Source organism: Cololabis saira, chromosome 23 (genome assembly GCF_033807715.1).
Source record: "Cololabis saira isolate AMF1-May2022 chromosome 23, fColSai1.1, whole genome shotgun sequence".
Classification (NCBI taxonomy): domain Eukaryota; kingdom Metazoa; phylum Chordata; class Actinopteri; order Beloniformes; family Belonidae; genus Cololabis; species Cololabis saira.
This window is the reverse complement of record NC_084609.1, coordinates 9,732,049-9,752,520: the sequence shown is the minus strand read 5'-3', so window position 1 is coordinate 9,752,520 and position 20,472 is coordinate 9,732,049. Positions and strand designations below refer to the sequence as shown.

The 20,472-nt window shown below is 39.0% G+C and overlaps 2 protein-coding genes across 2 annotated transcripts; one reads left to right on the top strand and one right to left on the bottom strand.

Moving 5' to 3' along the window:
* Nucleotides 1-118: 118 nt before the first annotated feature.
* LOC133423846 (V-type proton ATPase subunit E 1-like) lies at nucleotides 119-13,012 on the bottom strand. Its single transcript, XM_061714169.1, has 10 exons — nucleotides 12,898-13,012; nucleotides 12,726-12,787; nucleotides 10,315-10,380; nucleotides 7,746-7,855; nucleotides 7,442-7,508; nucleotides 7,236-7,325; nucleotides 5,409-5,477; nucleotides 5,190-5,284; nucleotides 2,435-2,522; nucleotides 119-898 (listed from the first exon to the last, which is right to left on the bottom strand). Exons 2-10 carry the CDS (start codon nucleotides 12,756-12,758, stop codon nucleotides 836-838), a joined length of 681 nt encoding a protein of 226 aa, XP_061570153.1. The 5' UTR covers nucleotides 12,759-12,787; nucleotides 12,898-13,012; the 3' UTR covers nucleotides 119-835.
* Nucleotides 13,013-14,901: 1,889 nt separating this feature from the next.
* Nucleotides 14,902-19,634, top strand: LOC133423957 (bcl-2-like protein 13). The gene is made up of 2 exons (XM_061714308.1): nucleotides 14,902-15,057; nucleotides 18,514-19,634. The coding sequence occupies exon 2, from the start codon at nucleotides 18,679-18,681 to the stop codon at nucleotides 19,372-19,374; it is 696 nt and encodes a 231-aa protein (XP_061570292.1). The 5' UTR covers nucleotides 14,902-15,057; nucleotides 18,514-18,678; the 3' UTR covers nucleotides 19,375-19,634.
* The last annotated feature ends 838 nt before the right edge of the window (nucleotides 19,635-20,472 follow it).

Here is a 20,472-nt window from a genome sequence, read left to right as displayed (position 1 = left end):
TACTCTCCTGCATAATCGCTGCATTTTTGTCTGACTAATACCATGTGATAAACTAATGAACGAAGCATGAATGGGCAGTGTGGGGCAGTGAGAGTCAGAAGGAGCACAGAGGAGACACTGATGATTTATAGTTTTATTTTCTTTTTTACCTTTACTCAGTATAACACTTTCAGCGAGGCAAAAACAAACACACATACACATATAATTTAATCTGGAAACCTCATATACATACAGTGCACCTTCTGGAATGATATCAGCCGCTCCTTTAAGTCCTGGCAGAACAACGTACAACTAACAATAATTTATCCTCGTAGGGTCATGTACAGTTTTCAGATTTGTTTCTAGGATACCATTGATTTGTTTTGCGACTGGTTTGGAGCAGACACGAATTAAGACACACAATGCCCCGTGCAACTTATAATGTGCTGCAGAGGAGAATAAAACCAGTAAAAGTGTGACACAGAAGCAGTGTTTGTCATGAAGCCTGATCCAATTAAGGAAACCTGTTAAACATCCAGCCAATGACCCGGTCCCTGACGAATCACTGTGAACTGAAACCACGGCGAGGGCGAAAGCGGCGCGCACCGGTCCTCACAGCTGCGCAGCGCCCTCCGTGCACATCTGTAATGCCGAGTTGCAGCATGTATCATTTCCCTTAATGCACAGAAAAGTACAGCAATACATCACGAAAGAAAAAAAAACAAACCATCAAACAAACAAAAACCACAACTTGTCACTTCGGCATTGGAAATTTCAATTCACATACAAAGGAATGACGTTTTTTTCTTGTGACGAAATAAAAAGGAAAGTTCTGTCTCAGACACAGCTGAGGTTCTCAGTCCAGAAACTTGCGGTTTGGGTTGGCGCCGAAGAGAGCCACTCGGATTTCGGGCATCATCTGCAAACAAATTAGCACTTTTATAGCAGGCGTGATGATTAACAGTCATCGCTGATTAAGTTTGAAAACAAGGGAGTGATAAGTACACTCTGGTTCTGTAACACATAAGTCATCATAGCGGACTTTAAGGGCCTTCAGTCGGCTGTGGGTTGACATTTCACTGCTAATCAGATAAAGAACAAACACATTGGAGTGACTTAGATTATTAAGTGGAAAATACAACCAACCAGAGAAGCAGAAAGTGTTCAGATAAACTTCCTGCTCATATTTGAGGAATATAAACTAGGAAAAAGAAACAAATCAAATATACAAGCACATCCCCATACATTTTATTTTCATGTTAAATAACTAAATTATCAAACAATTAAGCTTTTCTGCCCTTCTTTTAATTCCAGACCAGTTACTCCCACCGCTGTAGTAAATTTATAGTTTCACGAACCTGAATCTCATTTTGTCAAATGTATTTAAAAGTAAATTCAATTTCAGACCAACAGCAAGTAGTTTGCTTCTGTTAATAATGACTCCTTAAATAAATGTCAAATTGACTATTAAACAGAGAAACCTGAACACAACAACAAAAAACACTAATGAAAGATGTCCCTGAATGTACTGTATCTACACTTCCACTGAAGCAGAATTACATTTTTGAGTATTTTCAGAGGCTTAAAATAGTAATTTATTTTAAAGCAGATCCAGCACTCTAATGATTTACATTAATTATTGTTTTGACACTAAAGTATATTTCTTTCTTTCTCACCAACAACGGCTTCAGTTTACTCTGTTCTGGTGCAAAACTAATATTTATCCTCCTATACACAAGTATCCTGTTTAAAGTACCTGTAACATAGTTTTCTATATGCATTTTTGTCCAAAAAAAAAAGAAAGCGCATTAATTTCTTATCGTTTTTTTAGAGACACAGATGTGCTTGCATGTGTCTATTCTTGTCTCTTCATTTAGCAGCCATCATTTTAACTGATAGTCATTGTTTTTCCCATAAAATACTAGGGTTTTCCAGTCCAAAGGTGCTTTTAAATAAACATGTATAGCTCTCATGCTCAAAGCAGGACTGTTGGGGAAGTTATTTGATTTCTAAATTTAATTTTGTAAATTTACTGAAATGCTAAATAATTTCAATAACGATTAAAGGCACCTTTGATAACACCTGCAGCAGGTAGATTTATACATATTTATGTGCTCTACCATATAAAGGTGTGACTACTGGGTGGACTGATGGGGAGGTGTCAGAAGCTCACAGAAAACCAAATCCTTGTTCAACGATGTGCATTTTAACAGTTTTTTGTCATTTATATGACATTAAGTTAGGATCAGTTTCTTTATCAGGTTGTAATGAAAACCGTACATACACGAATTAGAGATTAAACATTAAAAAACGTAGTCTATCACTTGGAAAATTTAAGGCGAGGTCCTTAGACTAAGTTATTCTTGGCAGTTTTATCAAAAAACATTGAGTTTCTTCAAGTTTAATTGAAATAAAAAACCTTTATTACCACAATTTGTCCATCTGTATTTCCTACCTGCTGAGCCATGAGGTCCAGTCTGCTCTCCAGGGTGTTGGACACTTTAATCTTCCCATTACCGTTGTATATCTCAACACCTCCAGACCTGCAGGGAGAAGAGCATCAAACAAAATTAATCACTAGGGGTGTAACGGTATTTGTATTCGTCCCGTCCCGTCACGGTACGGGGGTAACGGTTCGGTTCACGCAGTCTTACGGCGAATACGTCTGACTGAGTTAAAAAAAATAAAAAAATAAAAAAAAAATCAATCATCGTTTTTTTTCCCCCTTATAAATATCAACAGTCACGTTCCATTACAGACCTAAATGTGTGCTAGTCTGTGCATATCAATAAATATATGTGCAATTCATATATCATCATAAATTGTAGGCTATAATAACGATAAAATGTTCTAATTCTTAATTTACAACTGTCCTGAACGCATCAGGGCCGTGTGCCAACGCGGATTGGCTGTAAAGCCTGATTTATGGTTTTGCGTTAAATCGACGCAGAGCATACGCCGTAGGGTACGGCGCAGTCTACGGCGAGGTTATGCGGCGACGCGCAACCTTCGCCGTAGGCGCTGCGTTGGTGTAACGCGGTACCATAAATCAGCCTTAACAGTCACAGTGAAGGAGATTAGCGCTAAAGTTTAAAAGAGGACTAAATTTGTACAAAGTTTTGAATGTTACCCCGTTTTCCACGTTACCTGGATTATTTTGGGTTATGGAAGAGTCAACTACCGTTGGTGAGTGGGTGTAACCTTCATAAATAATTTATTTATCAGTTTCTTGACCAGCTGCCTATTTTAATGAGCTTGTGTTGTTGTGAACGAGACCGCCGAGTCTATTCTCTGTTATAGAGCTCAGAAATTATGTTATAGACCGCGGTGTCTATATCTATCTAAATAGATTGTGTAATTTAGACCAGTTATGTTTTTTTTGTATTTAAATTGTATCAAAGAATGACCTGAGTCAGTCCGTGACTACCTGAGTTTTCAGAGCCATGTGATTGACAGCTGTCAGGCGTGTGTGTGTGTGTGTGTGTGTGTGTGTGTGTGTGTGTGTGTGTGTGTGTGTGTGTGTGTGTGTGTGTGTGTGTGTGTTTTGAACAAGTTTGTGACTTTACTCTGCTTTCTGCAGCATAGGCCTATAGGCTGCTTGGCTCAATAAAAGTGAGAATAAATGTAGTTTGATGGGTAGGATGATGTTGTTGAACGTTAAAATGACTATCATAAGGCCCATGGAGAATGCTCCGCCCCCAGACGGCTCTGCCCATATGCAGCAGTAGAGGAGCCCGGGTTCAAGTATTTATTAAAAGTGCCCGAGCCTCGTTACAATGTCCCATCCCGCGCTCACATAAACCAGTCCGTGGTAAAATTAAAAACACTAATGCACAAGTTAAATGTTTTATTCTATTTATTTTACACTTTAATAAGAGATGCTTTTTAGTTTTGTAGCCAATTGAACAAACTTTAACTTTCAAATGCTATGATCAAAATAAAGGAAGAAAAAACTCGTCTTATACATTTGGGACTTTTTGTATTTTTTTTCCCGTTGTACCGAACCCGTACCGAACCCGTACCGAACCCGTACCGAACCGTGACCCCTGTACCGAGGTACGTACCGAACCGTGACTTGTGTGTACCGTGACACCCCTATTAATCACACATAAAAGAAGCCCAATTTATCATAGAAGTGTCGACTTGAAGCGCGTTTCCACCAGCGGGAGTACAGTAGGTTGTTTGGGCCGGGCCATGTGCGTTTCCATTACCAGGAACAGCTCTGTAACGTGGCCTTCAGGAACCTTTACGGGGCCAAAGAATGGCACTGTAGTAGGAGATGGCCGTTTTTCAGCCCTGGTGGAGAAGTATCTGCTGATTGGGTCTTCTAAAAACAGGAAATTACATTCAGCCCTCTCACATGAACTTAAATCACGTGACCACAAATCATTTAAGCATTTGGACTAGGGCTGGGCGATATATCGAGATTTTAATATAGAACGATATATTTTCAAACGTGATATGGTACGAGACAATATCGTTTATATCGATTATTAAAAAAAAGAAAAATTTAATACATTTTTTTTTTATGATTTTGATATAGCTTGTTTTGTGACAAATTGACTTGAATGTTTTATTTGAGATTTGCACAAATGTTTTGTTATTTGCACAACTGTCAACCTCAGTGGAAAAGTCTGCCTGTTACTGTCTACATTTCATTAATTGCACAGTGTATTTTAATTTAATTGTTATGCAGGAAAGGGATATTTGTTTTATTTTATTCAAGAAGCATTTTTATTCTATATATGCAGGCAGTTTTTTTTTTATTTCATTTGTTTTATACATTTTGATATTGTGCAGACCTCTGTAAATAAATGTACCTGTGTGACATTTGGCACGTGGCTTTGTATTAAAACTGACTGTTTTTTTAAGGGTTTGCCTCAGAAAAAAAATGAAGCTAACAGAGATGCTATGCTATAATGCTTTGGGGGAAACCCCAATTATGGCACAGAAAAAATATCGATATATATCGAGTATCGCCATTCAGCTAGAAAATATCGAGATATGACTTTTGGTCCATATCGCCCAGCCCTAATTTGGACCAGAGATATTTTGCTACAAGCACATTTGATTCAGTCAGAGAGCACAGGAAAGAAACGATGGATGGACCCAGAGTTAAAGGTGCCTGTCTGGCAGATTTACCCTGAACTCTTGCTAGTGGAAACACGTCTTTGCTGACGTTTGATCTGTCCTTTCAAAGCAAAGCTTACACGTCTGGGGAGAGGAAGTTGTCCTGGTCAATGCGGACCTCCAGGTTGGTCTTCACAGCTGCTTTGTAGACGGGGATGTTCTTCTGGATGGAAGTCTGAGAAACAGCATTCACATTTCTATCCTTTTATTTTCAATTCTATGAGGAAAACTCTTAAATCAGAAGTGCTTCAAAAAAACAAAAAAAACACCAACAACATAACAATTCACAACTTTCTCACCTGCACCAACTGAACGTCCTGTTTACGGCAGCGGATGGTCACTTTCTGCTCCAGCATCTGATAAAACCCCTGATATGAAAGATTATGAAAGGTTTTTAATATTCATACAGCATCTCAAGTGTATGTTGTTTTACCACGACTTTTTCCACCGAAGAAGAAGAAAAATAACACCATCACACAAACGTCTCACTTCTTCATACAACGCATTTTTCCCCCTCATAAAGTTCCCACTAAACGGATTCAGGGAAAACAGTGAAAACAGTGAAAACATAAGTGGTGTTGGGCCGTTGCCACGGAGACTGCGTCTTGAGGAGAAACACGTTGCCATGAAAACCGTAGACAGCAGGCTCCGTGGCTGATTTGTAAGAACAACGGTACCAGTTTCTAGAGAAAGATGCTTTTTTTATACGGGAATACCACGAGCTAATTCCACTCACATGAATGTGTACGGTAAGTGGAGGTTCGGGCAGCGATAGCTCAAATTCCATTTAATTAGCCTGGAATCTGCCAGATACCACTAACAAAAAACAATCTTATGTGTATATTTTTTTTTAATTTTTGCATTATTAAATACCCCTGATTATTGGTCCATTTTAATTAAAGGGGACACATGAAAAAAATGACCATTTCTGTGCATGAGAACAAATATTTGGGTGTCTTAAGTTAGTTGGGGGAGTCATTCAATAAGTGGTTCAAATTTTCAGGGTTCTGTGACATCAAAGACCCAGATCCAATATCTGCCACCTTTCCCATCTTTATCGCTCTTCATGTTCACCCCCTGAAAACCAGCTTTTATGAACATTGTATAAAATGGTTATTTAGAACTCAATATATGATTGAAAAGGCAACTACAAACGCATGGAGTGCTGCTGGGTGTAAAAGTGAGTGTACTTCAGGTGCTCTTCGGCATAGGGATCCAAAATATTCAAAAACAAGAAAAAGCCGAGGCACTCAAGAAGTTAGAAAAATATATAAAAGGCCTTTATTAAATCATGGCTTACAAAAAGTTAAAATGCCTAGAAAAAGTTAAAATGCCAACATGTTTCGGCCATGTAGGCCTTCCTCAAGGCAGATAGCAAAGACGAGACGAGACGACATGGCTCGGCTTTTTCTTGTTTTTGAATATGGTTGAAAAGGATGCTTCTCTACTTTTGTCTCTGAGGTATTTTGACCAAATCACCTTAGAGACGTATAATAAATACCTTAAAAAATTGGCATGATATTACGTCTTGAAATTCAATTCAATTTAATTTAATTTATAAAGTCTATCAATACAATTCAAATTGTCTCCGGGTGCTTTTTAAAAAAAAAAAAATTATTAAAAGAAACAATCGAAAATACAAAAAAAACAAAACTTTGACTACAACTCAAAACTCCCCGGGTCTGATGTTTCATGCAGCCTAAAACCTTGATTTTCTGTGTGTTGCAGTGAGCATCGTGTTTGGCCTTCCCCTCCCACTGCTACCCACTCACTCTGCTATTATTGATTACCTTCCTAAACCAATCAAACATGTTATTACCAATCACCTGTCACAAAAAAGTAATTTCCATTAATGCTATTTATAATATTAATCAATTTAAACAGCAAATCTGAAACTTCAATTAATAATTGACATGAAAACATGACGAACAATGCTGAGGAGACTAAATATGGATAACTTCTGTCGCAGTCCTTGAATAAATCAAGAGCCTTCAATCAAGAGGTAATAAGCCCCCATCCTACATTTCATTGATCACACTGAGGCTGTGTCTGAAATAAAAGCAGATGTTGTGACTCAAGCTCCAGCAGCACGTGATACAGATGTGAGGAGGTGAGTGAAAACCAACCTGCAGGATCAGTCCATCCAACAGAGATTGGTACCTTGCTGGGTCTTTTGCGATGTTTGCAAGCCGCTGGCGAGCCTCGTTTTGCATTTCCTGAGGGATAAAAGAAACACTCAGCCAGTTTCTCTAAGTTCTACTGAATGTTTCATTGGCTGCTGGTTTGCATATAAAAGGTGATTAATGTACAGATTAGTGTACAGCGGGCTTACCGAGATCATATCATCACGAGCCTTCAGCACTTTCAGTCGAGCCTGGTTCATCAGGTTTGACATTTGACTGTTAAGAGGATAAATAACAGACACATCGGAACATTTTAGAATTCCAAGTAGAACTTTATCTGTTCATGTGCAGACATGTGCTGTTAGGAGCCGGGCCACAGATGAGTTACTGCAGGGTGGAGCGCTTAAACAGAATTACCAAAAAACTGTCCCACAAACAGCTATTTCCTTGTTCTTAAAAAGTGACAATAAAAAGGCGCGAGCACATGTCCCATGATGTGTCGCCACAACTCACATCTTCTTCTGTTGCTCAATCTGCTTCTCTTTCTTCTCATAGTACTCCATTATCTTCAGCCTCTGGGTCTGGACCAGACGGCCCTTCTCAATGTTGAACTCTTCCTCTGCCTGCAGGAGGACAAAAGGTTCACTGAGAGGAAGGAGGAATCCTCCGACACAGCCCCGCAATTATTTTAGGTTCCTTTTGTAACTGTGTTCTTTCATCTGTTACATTGAGTCAGCGTGATTGTTCTGCCAAAGTTTTAATGACATTCGTCTTTATTTTTAGTTAAGTTAAGGAACCTGGCTCTCTTAAAACTAAACTTTGAGGGAGGTCACGTTAGATACTTACTTTTGCACGTAGTTACTTGGTCCTAAATATTGTGCAATTTTATTTCTATAAATCCGCTTTTAGACACCTATATTTTCATGTCAACGTTACTCATTTTCTACAACACTACAGCAGCTTTACGTCCTGTTATCACATGATGATGTCATGAACGCCGTTCATTTACTGTGACCAGGCTTTGACCACGATCAAGATTTTTCTACGTCAGACTTATTTCCTCGCGCTACAAAAACGCCATATTGTGCCTCCATTTTTTTCCCCCCCTGTAACACTAGACGCACACACATAAGGCACCATGTGTGTGTTTTCTGAATGGGTGTGTTGTTACAAACCAGCTGAGAGCTCATCAATACGAGAAAAGTGCTCCATTTATAAGGTTCATTTACTATTTTCATACAAATCATTATGGACGGAAATAACGAATAATGATAAAATAATAAGACATTAAAAAGGCAGGCAGTTTTTAAATAAAAGAAGAAAAACGAAATTAATAATAAAACGGAACAGATTACTCTTAATAAAGCCAAATCAATCAAGTCAGCAAGTGTAAGGAAAGATTAATAATTTAAAGTTAGATGGACAGTAGTAATGAACTTTGTACAGTACTCTTAACTTATTACACAAGGATTCCAGCTGCTTCAGGTGGAGGCGCATAACAGGGAGTCTTGAGAGCATGACAGCTGCTCAAGAACATTAGTTTAAAATGTAGTTGCAAATATATGTCAGATTACAATGGAAAGGAAATTAAAAAATAAAAACAAAACAATAAAAACACTGACTTATTTCTAATAGACCTCCATTTATATTTACATGGATTATATGTAATATATGTATACATACAGGACTGTCTCAAAAAATTAGAATATTGTGATAATGTCCTTTATTTTCTGTAATGCAAAAATGTCATACATTCTGGATTCATTACAAATCAAATGAAATATTGCAATTCTTTTATTATTTTAATATTGCTGATCATGGCTTACAGCTTAAGAAAACTCAAATATTGTATCTCAAAAAATTAGAATATTCTGGGAATCTTAATCTTAAACTGTAAACCATAATCAGCAATATTAAAATAATAAAAGGCTTGTAATATTTCAGTTGATTTGTAATGAATCCAGAATGTATGACATTTTAGTTTTTTTTTTTAATTGCAATACAGAAAATAAAGAACCTTATCACAATATTCTAATTTTCTGAGACAGTCCTGTATATATGTATGTATATGCAGCTTATGGTGCCCCTAGTGGTGAAGTTGGGAAGTTGAGTCTTCATCTCTGTCAACTTCTGTGTAGTGAACTCTCAAAAGAGAACAAATTTAAATCTGTCTTAAGGTACAAAGTATAAAGTTAGATGGCCAGTATTAATAAACGTTGTATAGTAATCTTTTAACTTATTGCAAGGACGTTTTTGTAAAAGTCACGCTAGGACAGAGCGGAACAGTTACTTTACCAGCTTTTGAAGCTGTGAACGGGACCTCCTTATGCGACTGAGCTGTTTCGTGCTCATGCTCCAGCGAGTATGAAGGTCATCAAAATGTTTTCAGAGCTGCCCAGATCAAGATCTAAAACAGGGGCCCATTGATCTTTTTGGGTTGATGTTTAAAATGATTGGGTTTTATTTCATTAGATACTAGTAGCATCACTGTCCATGTAGCATCATTAATCCATTTTCTATACCCGTTTAGTCTGTGCAGGGTCACAAGGTCTGCTGGAGCCTTTCCCAGCTCATTGCAGGCGAGAGACAGGGGTCCACTATTATTATTCCCCAATAGATTCTATTATGTGTCATTGATTTCCTATGTCTGATCTCTGATATGGATGTGATTTGATCCGTCTGGATCCTCATGCACCTGTTTCTGGTGAAATAGGTTTCTGTTTCTTAATTTTCAATCAACTCAAAACAATGAGCAGAACAAAGGACTTTCTTTCATATTAAAATATCATTTTCAGTCTCATTTGAAGAATATTTGATCACTTTTAGGAGTCATATAGCTCTCGTCTCTGGACTCTCATGCTGTTTGACTCTTGTAACAACTGTGTATCGCTCTACAGTCCTAAATCACACATCAACATCACAGTAGAAACAACTAACAAAATTAATGAGAGGGAAAAAGCAAGAAGCCCAACAAATCTAACAGTGTTGTAAAACTGACTTAAACTGTCGGAGGAGCTGCTGAGATAAAGATTTCTAAAGTTTGTGTTCGTTTACAACACTGTGAGACGATGAGCGTTCATACCTTTGCATCAATTTCCTCTGCCTTCTCATTGGCCTCCTGTTCAATGAAGGCCATCATGTGTTTGATCTGTAGACACAAAAAAGAAACATGAATGAGAAACAGTGATGACTGTGTTCTTTCAAAATCACCAAGGTTATCGTCGCTTTTACATGGAGTTGGCTTTTATTTATGCCCCTTCCTTTATCAGCACAACTGAGTCCAAACGTAATAAATGTGGCTTTCAGGAAAGTCAAATACATAGCAAACGTGTGATTTAAAGAGCTAAGTTGTGCCTAAAAAATTCTCTTTGTGTAAAATATGCTCAAACTCACATTAGTTTCCAGTGTTTTCTGTAAAACTGTAAGGATATGCACGTAATATAAGTGACTTTTACATTTTCATATTGAAAAGATAACTAGAGGACATGTTTTATTTCATCCTCGGTTCTTTGACTTTGGGAAAAAAATATGTAACTTTAGAAACAAATCTGTTGTAATCATGCAGCAGCTTTGTTAAATCCCCCTCAGCCTTTTTAAAGAGCACTGGTGTTTCTCGTATTTTCATCTTGTGACTGAAATACAAGAAGAGTACTTAAGAAGTACTCCCTGGTGGTCCTATGTGGAGCATTTGTTGGCACACTGCTAGTTTCCAGCTCTGTCATAATTTCCCCTCCGCTGTAGAAATGTGCCCTCGTTGTAATTGGTTTGTCTGTTTTTAGCATCGTGACGGAAGAACCGTGCAGCCAGAGGTGGACCTGGATCATTAATATTTGTCGCCCTGGTGTGATGTGACTCTGCCGCCTGGATCCATCACTGCAGTGAGGAATGTTTCAGCACATTCAGGATCTCATCAAAAGCAGTTGAGTAAATGCAGGAAATCTTTTTTTTTAATTTTTGATTTAAATCAAAGCATTTCAATATCATCATTATATGAATATGTATAAATACTAGGGATGGGCGGTATGGACTAAAAAATGTATCCCGATAACGATAAAAAAAAATACCAATTCAACTCCACCTTTTCAACTATAATTCTATCTCGCTCTCAGATCCGCCATGTTTGTTACACAAAAACATCATCAATGGGAATTTACCCTTTTTTCTTTCAGGCTCGCTCATTTCTTTCTTTCTTTCTTTCTTTCTTTCTTTCTTTCTTTCTTTCTTTCTTTCTTTCTTTCTTTCTTTCTTTCTTTCTTTCTTTCTTTCTTTCTTTCTTTCTTTCTTTCAGGCTCATTTCCTTCCTTCCTTCCTTCCTTCCTTCCTTCCTTCCTTCCTTCCTTCCTTCCTTCCTTCCTTCCTTCCTTCCTTCCTTCCTTCCTTCCTTCCTTCCTCCTGCTCTCTCCTTCCTCCTGCTCTCTCCTTCCTTCCTTCCTTCTCCCCTTCCTCTTTTCTCCCTTCCTTCCTCCTTTCCTTGTTTTTTCCCTTCCTTCCTTCTTCCCTTCCTTCCTTCTTCCCTTCCTTCCTTCTTTCCTCCTGCTCTCTCTTTCCTTCCTTCTTTCCTCCTGCTCCTTCCTTCCTTCCTTCCTTCCTTCCTTCCTTCCTTCCTTCCTTCCTTCCTTCCTTCACGTACGTTGTGCGTCGATTTAACGCAGAACCATAAATCAGGCTTTACACAAAAACATCATCAACGGGAATTTATCGTTTTTACCGCGAGATGACAAATTCTTATTGTGGAATTTTTTGACGGTATATCGTGAACGGGAAAATATCATCAATTCCTAATAAATACATCTAAACACAACCTTGTTTGTAAGTACTTTAAAAGGTATAAGTATCCCTTATTTTGCATTTCAATACATCCAACAAATAAGATTTTTAAATCTGGTCAAAAAACACTGATCTGCTGCAAAAATATAGATCATAGTTGAAAAATACCTCCAACAGTTAATTTTAATTTCTCTGCTGTTAATCAATGATGCTTTAAAAAGCATAATTTTGATAGTCACCACCATTTGATATAATAAAATTGTCCCTTTATGAGTTTAATGCAGCCATGATGAGTGTACAGCTCATTCCTGTATATTAGTGTGTTTTCTGAAGAGCTTTTTCCCCACTCAGTCACACTCCAAGTTCCTCTTCAGGCCCTGGCATGTGTTCATCATGTGATCACTTAGAAATATGACCCTGTATGTGTCAGCCATAAGTCCAGTACAACATCAGCTGAAGAACGGTAGATTATGAGGGTGAAAGTGGCATTTTTGTACACAAAAATCCAACTAATAGTCCTCAAAATTGACTATTATGGGGTTTAATTCAACAATAACCTGCTGAGGCTGGTCTCAATGTCATCCTCCACACCTGGACTCCCAGCACAATTACGGGTGTGAGAAAGCACCCTTTAAAAATTACAATAACTGAATCCGTTTATCAAATCGTTTCTGTACAGAATCTGATCAAAGTGTGCAATTTTCAAGGTTAAAACGATGTATTTACCTGCTTCTGTACGTCTGCATCGCTGAGCGCCATGGTCGCAGCTGTCAATGATCCGCCGGGGCCTGTCAGGAAAAAACAACCAAAACACACGAATGTAAATCACAGAAGATGAAATGAAACCGTCTGTAAAAGCGATGGGGGTCTAAAATGTGTAAATGAAGCTTAAATGTACCCGAGAATCACAGATGAGAAGGTTTGAATTAATCGCTGCAGTCGTGACTGTAAAGATGTCTACGCTGGATCAGCTGACGCAAAGTCACATGATGTTTACTTCCGGTAGTTCAGCCAATCAGGTGCGTGGAAAAAAAGAGGATTAGAAAATGACGATATAAAATTAATAACTTGTTAAATTATAATATATATATATATATATATATATGTGTGTGTGAATTCAACCTAAATGTCATCATTAATATTTTAAATACTACAAAAAAGGGGCATTAGAATAAGGCAATTTTGAGTTGAGAAACAACATCAAAGCTATTATTCTCCAGAGGGAAACGGAGATTTATGAGTGATTTAATTGGGCACAACCAGTACCTTTATGCAGTACTCGAGTTGTAAAAAAAAATCAGGGGGGATGGTGGATTTTATCATATGGGGACAGATAATTTGTGCTGATTACGAATAATATAATATATTACAAATAATAGCACTGACCAAAACACCTGCAGAAATAGTGCAGGAATGACATAGCAGCAGTTAAATGCAGCCTTCTGTAAGCTTTAAATATCCACTGGGCTTACATCAAATACATCAAAACACATCAATAAAAAACAGTTTTCTGAACTTATCAATATGACTCTGTCCTTCACAGGATAAGTAAAATGGATCACTGCAAAAACTCAAAATCTTAACAAAAAATATTTGTCTTATTTCTAGTTAAAATGTCTCATTTTGGTAAAAAAATCTCATTACATTTAAAACAAGACTCATCACTGGAAAAAACAACAATTTTTCACCTGTTCCAAGTAGATTTTCACTTGAAATAAATAGAAAAATCTGCCAGTGGAACAAGATTTTTTTGCTTGTAATAAGAAGATAAATCTTGTCCCACTGGCAGATTTTTCTACTTATTTCAAGTGAAAATTTATTTGAAACAGGTGAACATTGTCAAATAAGTTATTTTTCTGGTGTTATTTTTCTGGTGATGACTCTAAATATTGAAATAGCAGTAAAACCACATTCATTGTTGAAATGACATAAGGGATGGAAAGGTGGGATGGCAGTTTTACAGGGGGGATGATTTGGACCGTTTTTATTTCAGGGGGGATGTCATCCCCCCTCATCCCCCCTCAACTCCAGTACTGCCTTTATGGATGGTGACCTTTCACCTTAGGAGAGGTGAAATAGACTCCATAGACTCCTTGCGACCCTGAATTTAAATACACAGGTATGGATGGGTATACATGTTTATTTAAATATAATTTGTTCAAGATAATCCAATGAGAGAAACATATGTATTTGCTTTGTCATTTAAAATTAATGTTTCCATTTTTATTAAGTTGGTTTTCGGGTTTCTCATTTACAGTCCGTCTTATTGAGAACTTTACAGATCCAAAGTTCCTCACAGTACAGCCAGAGAAAAGAGCAAATAAGAGTTTTAAGTGGGTTCACATTAATACGGGGTTCAATGACAGTGAAGGTCACTTTCTCTTAAAAAACTGAACTAAGGCAGAGAAATGTTAATTTTTTCTTCTACATATTAAAAAACAAGTGAGGTTGCAATGTGAAATGCAGAGTTTACACATCTTGGTATAGATAAAAGCTTCTTAGCACAATCTTGTGACATGTTTTGCCAGCAGAGGGAAGCAGAAGCTGGAAAGCTCAGCTTTAGAAATAGCTCTCCTCCTTGCCTGACAGGCATTTTCCACTCTGTGTCACCGGCTCCTGCTGTGCTCCCTGTGGACTTCCTCATAATCAAGTGTTTGGGCAGACAAAACACCAAAATCAACAGGTTGTTAACCTGAATAAAACACTCACCCACTGAAACCTTCTGGCCTTTTTTAGAGACAGTAAACACAGAAGTTAGATTTTGCAGGAAGAATCATCTTCAGCTCACATTTGAAGTGTTTTTGCAGTTTGTCCATTGACAGTAAAGACAACACAGACTCCTGCCAACTCTGCTGTCATGGATTTGGGAGGTGGAGTGGGTGAGAGGGAGAGAGGGAGGGAGACTGCTGCACAGCTTGTCCACCATATTATTGCCGTGCCAGCGCCAGCATGCTCGCCTGCCTGTCTGCTGATTTGTGGTTTCGTCTCTGAATGCAAGTCACACTTTGATCTGCTCCTCATCCGGCAACTCATCCAGCTCCAACCAGAGAGGACAGAGGTATGCTGGGATATATTGCTTCTCTACTTTAATTCATTCATTTTTGAGTTTTGAGTCAATCTTTTTACCGAAATAAAAAAAAAATGAAAAATTGTACCCTCATTCAACACTGCTGTTTGCTTTCGTTGGCTGTTAAAAGTGTAATAGAGAATACAAAACAAAAATGCAGAAATGAAAAAATGGCAGGAGGATCGCCTTATCAACACAAGCTCCCACTCTGACATTGAAAACTGACCTTCTGTAAATTGTCGAAGCTAATATCACTCCGTCTTCATCACACATTAGCGCACAGAGTGTGCCTTAGACCTTGCAGGTCATTCAATTCACCACAAGTCTGTTATTGCTGGGACAGGATCAGTGGGAAGCCAATTACTCAAGTAGGACAGTAAGTAAAGGCGTGGGAAAGGTCGCTGCCTTAGCCGGCAGGGAGGCAGATGAGCCGTGTGGTGTGTGTTTTAGGGGTTTTAAGGGTTTTGTGGCAAACTTCAATCTTTAAAAGCAGGTCTGGTGAAAGTGTGCACAGGCAAACGCGATGCCAAGCCAAGCACGACAGGTGACACGGCAGCTAGTTGGTTATTAAATCAGTGACGTCTGAGAGGCGTCTGTTTCCCCCCTGGAAAGGGTGAAGTCACAACATCAAGAATGGAGGGGATTCAAATAGAAATATCCACAATAAGAAACAAGAATAGGAAGATTAATTAAAAACTCTGAATGCACAGTTTCAGCTTTAATCAAACAGAGACTTTGTTATGCGTTTATTTATTCAGGGACGGTTAGTCTGCTGTTGGTTTTGTCCTCATTCAGGAGGTTTTATTTCACGGAAAGTAACACGCTGTTGCACAACAGGCAGGAGCAGGTTTGTTGTCCTTCCAGGAGGCGACACAAGAGGAATAATGTTTGGTTGTCAGTATAATTGTACATGTTTAAAGCAGCAGACACATCAGTGAAGGTTTGACAACACTTACTGTAGATCTAATGCTTATGGTTACTTTTATTTAGACATGGGGCTGTAGCAGCTCTCATACACCATGAGGTGTTTTTTATAATAAATCTAGGTCAAAGTCAAGGTCTAGTTTATTTATAGATCACATTCAGAAACATGTAAACTCCCCAAAGTGCTTTCCAATCGGATTAAAAAATGTACAATTAAAGGCAACAAGGTAAGATTAAGTATATTTATGAGTAATTAAGTGAGCAAGGATAAAAAAAAAAGAAGAAAAGATGGTGCATTTGCACAAATTTGAGAAACAATTAAACTCTGACAACAGCTCACTTTATAAATGCACACTATAGGTGATTTTTACGGTTTTCATTGCATTTTGCCTTTTTTTTGTTTTCACAAAATTGATTAAAACATCCCAATTAAGTCAATTAAGTCTTAACAAATTTTCATAAATAAAGAAAAAAGCTTTTTAGAAAACAGCAGATAATGCTGAGTTATCGTTACAATTATACTCCAATCAGCAAAGCTTAATTAGCTAAATAACAGCTTTGAAACTTGAATTTTCCGTTGTAAAGCATTAAGTCGGTGTTGCAGAAGTTCCGTTTTTTTGCTCAGCGGTTTTTACAACCTGTATTTTCGCAGAGGAAGCACCTCTCTTTAAATTTAACGACTTGTGCTGACACATAATCACCGGCCCAACATCTCACTCAGTGAGTCAGAACTTTCCAATCGAACATCCAGGTACCGTCAGTTATCGAGTCCAGTTAACCTACCCTGTTTATTCACAAGCGCTGCATGAATATCTCACTTTGATTTAGAGTTATTATAACAGATTGCCTTTATAGACGATCTAAAACACTTGGATAACAAGAACAAAGGCAGGACATGCTTCAAGCATTAAACCCAAAAGCAGGAGACATTCTGTTCTTGTTTTGTGTCTTTTTAAACATCTTGTGTCTCTCCAGCTTCAAAAACAGAGAGTAATAACACAAACAGATACATGTTTCCACATACTAAAAGTAAAAAAAATGAATTTACTCAGGCCTAAGCCTCGCTTTTGTCCTGATGCATTTAGAACTTCAATTGCATCTTGAGTATTTTGCTCTCAGTTAACAAACAACACTTCTTGGATTTCAAATTCACTCCTTCATGTGACGTAAAGTGCAAGAATAACAAGTGTTAAAGCCCAGGAGAGGCTTCTGACAGGCTCCGTCTCTGACGTGTGGCGTGTCCTGAAACCAGAGAGAACTCAGGCGAGTTGTGAAAGTGATACAACATCAGAGAGGGAGCTGAGAAAATATCTATTCTGGGACTGGAACGAAGGTGAAGCGCGACTGCTGTCACGACTCGGGGACACGGCACCATCACCTTCAGACCTAGGCCTTTAGTTGAGCAGAATCCCTGAAAACTGTCAGTGGTAACGAGAACATTACAATGGTAGGAAACAAATATTCCCAGTTGTTTAGAGCTCATGCTGATGAGTTTTTAACACGGTTGTGATTCTACCTTTGCCGAGTGAAGCGTCTGAGCGTTCACTCCTAGCTGACAGATGGAGATGCATGCAGCACCTAAACATAGCAAGATATGCAAGTGCAGGCTAAAGATAGCGACAGCCGCTGCAACACGGAGCAGCCAATGAGTAATTTTTTCCAATGGCAGGAACGTTGATGCCAGTGAGAGAATGCAGGCAAGTGAAATACTTTGGTAATGAGGAGTCAGGGGGGGAACATTACTGGACTCCAACGTTGTCTACAAAGAGACAAAACTTTGAGACCTTTAGGTCAGGGGTCGGCAACCCAAAATGTTGAAAGAGCCATATTGGACCAAAAACACAAAAAACTAATATGTCTGGAGCTGCAATGAATGAAAAATGAAAAGTCTTGTATAAGCCTTAGAATGAAGACAACACATGCTGCATTTTTCTATATTAGTTATAACTTGGGGAAGATTTTTTTTTTCATTATGCACTTCGAGAAAAAAGTCGAAATGTCGAGAAAAAAGGCGAAATGTTAAGATTAATTTTGAAGTAAAATCTTGAGAAAAAAGTCGAAATGTCAAGAAAAAAGTCGAAATGTTGAGAAAAAAGCTGGAATGTCGAGAAAAAAGTCGAAATGTCGAGAAAAAAGTCAAAATGTTGAGAAAAAAGCTGGAATGTCAAGAAAAAAGTCAAAATGTTGAGAAAAAAGTTGGAATGTCGAGAAAAAAGTCGAAATGTCGAGAAAAAAGTCAAAATTAAAAAAAAAATGTAAAAAATCGAAATGTCGAGATTAAAAAGAAGAAAGAAAAAAAGAGAAATAAAGGAAAAAAGAAGAAAAAAGGAAAAAAAGAAAAAAAAAAGAAAAAATAGAGAAAAAAAGGAAAAAAAAAAAGGTCAAACATTTTTGAAAAAGCTCCAGGAGCCACTAGGGCGGCGCTAAAGAGCCGAATGCGGCTCTAGAGCCGCGGGTTGCCGACTCCTGCTTTAGGTGATGTTGATGTTTTGGTGTGACCTTTGACGTCCTCTGTCTCTGCAGCAGCCAGCCTTCATTCTGGAGGGGAAGGCCTCAGTGGAACCCAGCAGGGGGGATGGGGGAGGCGCGGAGGCCAGATCCCTCAGCCCCACCTCGCTGCCGGTGAACCAGGCCGAGAGCTCGGGACGCTGGCAGAGCGAGAGCCTGCTGGCGGAATCCTGGTCCACCATGGGGGACGCCGACCCCGAGGACACCAAGAGCCTGGACAGCAGCGACGGGGCGGCTCCGGCCGGGGAAGAGAACCACTCCTCCAACTCCGACATGGTGCACCTGGAGCGAGAGGAGGCGGAGATGCTGGAGGAGGCGGAGGAGAAGAGGAAGAGGAAAGAGGAGGAGGAGGAGGACGACGAGGAGTTGCAGGCGAGCGTGCTGAGTGTGCTGGGCGGGGAGAAGGAGCTGGTGGAGCTCAAAGAGGAGGATCAGGACCTCCAGGCTCCACAAACTGAGGAGCTCCTGGTGTCAGCGGAGGAACCTCACGTGGAGAGGAAGCCTGCAGAGTTCAGGCAGGTGGTTCCCCCGATGGCACTGCCTCCTCTGCCGATTGTGAAGCTGGACCCCCCCTCCACTACGTCCACCCCGGTCCCGTCAACCATGCCCTCTGAAGCAGAGGAGCTTTATTCCACTCAGGGCCTCCACCCTCCGTCCGTCCTGGCACCCATGCCTGCAGGTCCTCCCGAAGAGAGTCTCCAGGAACCAAAAGTGGAGGAGGAACATTCAGTCAAGGAGGCGCCGCCACTGAAAGCAGAGCCCAGTGCTCCTAAGACCAAACCCATGAGCCCCACTGAGCTGCTGTTTGGAGGCGCTGCGTTAGTGGCTGTCGTGGGAGTCGTGGCCTACGGTGCGGTGGTCTACTGCAAAAAGTAGAAATCCATAAACTCCCTTTCAGCACAGTTTTACTTTCTGTTTTAAATCTATTCCTGACGAGTTATTCCACTTTACTCTGAAATCTGGATTGTGATTTTATTTTATTTGATCTTTTTTTGATTCATTTTGTGCTACCTCAGCTCATAGTGGAGTTCATGGCCTTTGTTTTTCTGTTTGATCGCTAACAAAATAACCAGCAAAACACAGAATGTAAATATCATCTCAAGTATGGCTCTAAAAACTCCTCATACTAGAAATGATTCCTCACTTGTGGACGTGTCTTTCATTACTTTCATTTTGTGGGGAAGTGATGTTCCGCAACACGTATTTAAGAGGGGGGGAAAAAAACAATCAGTGGTGATGATGTTAGACAGAATTTACAGATATACCAGTAAAGGCTTGTAAATATTGAAAATCATGGGATGTCAAATAGCTCAGTCGGTACAGAACCTGTAGTCCTCATGCAGCCAGGCTGAACTTTGGCCTGTGAGGTTTTGCCACATGTCTTTCCCCCTACTTTCAATAAAGGCCACTGGAGCCTTTATTAAGGAGCCCTTGTTTTGCTTTATGAGGGACAAAATAAATAAAACTATAGTATTGAAAATGTTGCTCTCATAATCGAAAGTATTGACTAATAAAAGTCAAAGCTGCGCTGTTGTTCTCTTTTCGGCCACTTGGGGGCAGCACATCAACATGTGAAAACTTTTTAAACTCAATATTAATTTTCATTTGAAGTCATGTTCTGGGCACCTGAAAACTTTTATATTATTTTATTATTCTTCATTTTATTGTGAATCTTTTCCACTTCTGATCACTGAAGGGAATGCAACAGCACGTAAAAGTTTTGGCACCCCAAAATGCAAATCTAAACCTATGTTTGACTACAAAATACCTACATGGACTCCTGCAGGATTAGATTGCTCTGGGTGGTTGAATTACTGATGCATTTTGGAAACAAGTGCAGATAACTAGTGAAGTCGAAACAAAGTGTTAAGGCTGCAGTGAACAAGAGTAAAAAAAAGAGGGCATATTTTTCTTGGCTACACCGTGTACCTTTGGGAGGTTTCTGAATATTTTTCTTTTTTTTTCTTAAGTCCA

Excerpts from the sequence above, each read along its gene's own strand:
- LOC133423846 (XM_061714169.1), bottom strand. The coding sequence starts at position 12,758 with ATGGCGCTCAGCGATGCAGACGTACAGAAGCAG. Across the intron at positions 7,509-7,745 it reads ATTGAGCAACAGAAGAAGAT|TCAAATGTCAAACCTGATGA; the intron begins GTGAGTTGTGGC and ends TCCTCTTAACAG. Across the intron at positions 5,285-5,408 it reads AGGACGTTCAGTTGGTGCAG|ACTTCCATCCAGAAGAACAT; the intron begins GTGAGAAAGTTG and ends GCTGTTTCTCAG.
- LOC133423957 (XM_061714308.1), top strand. The coding sequence starts at position 18,679 with ATGGGGGACGCCGACCCCGAGGACACCAAGAGCCTGGACAGCAGCGAC.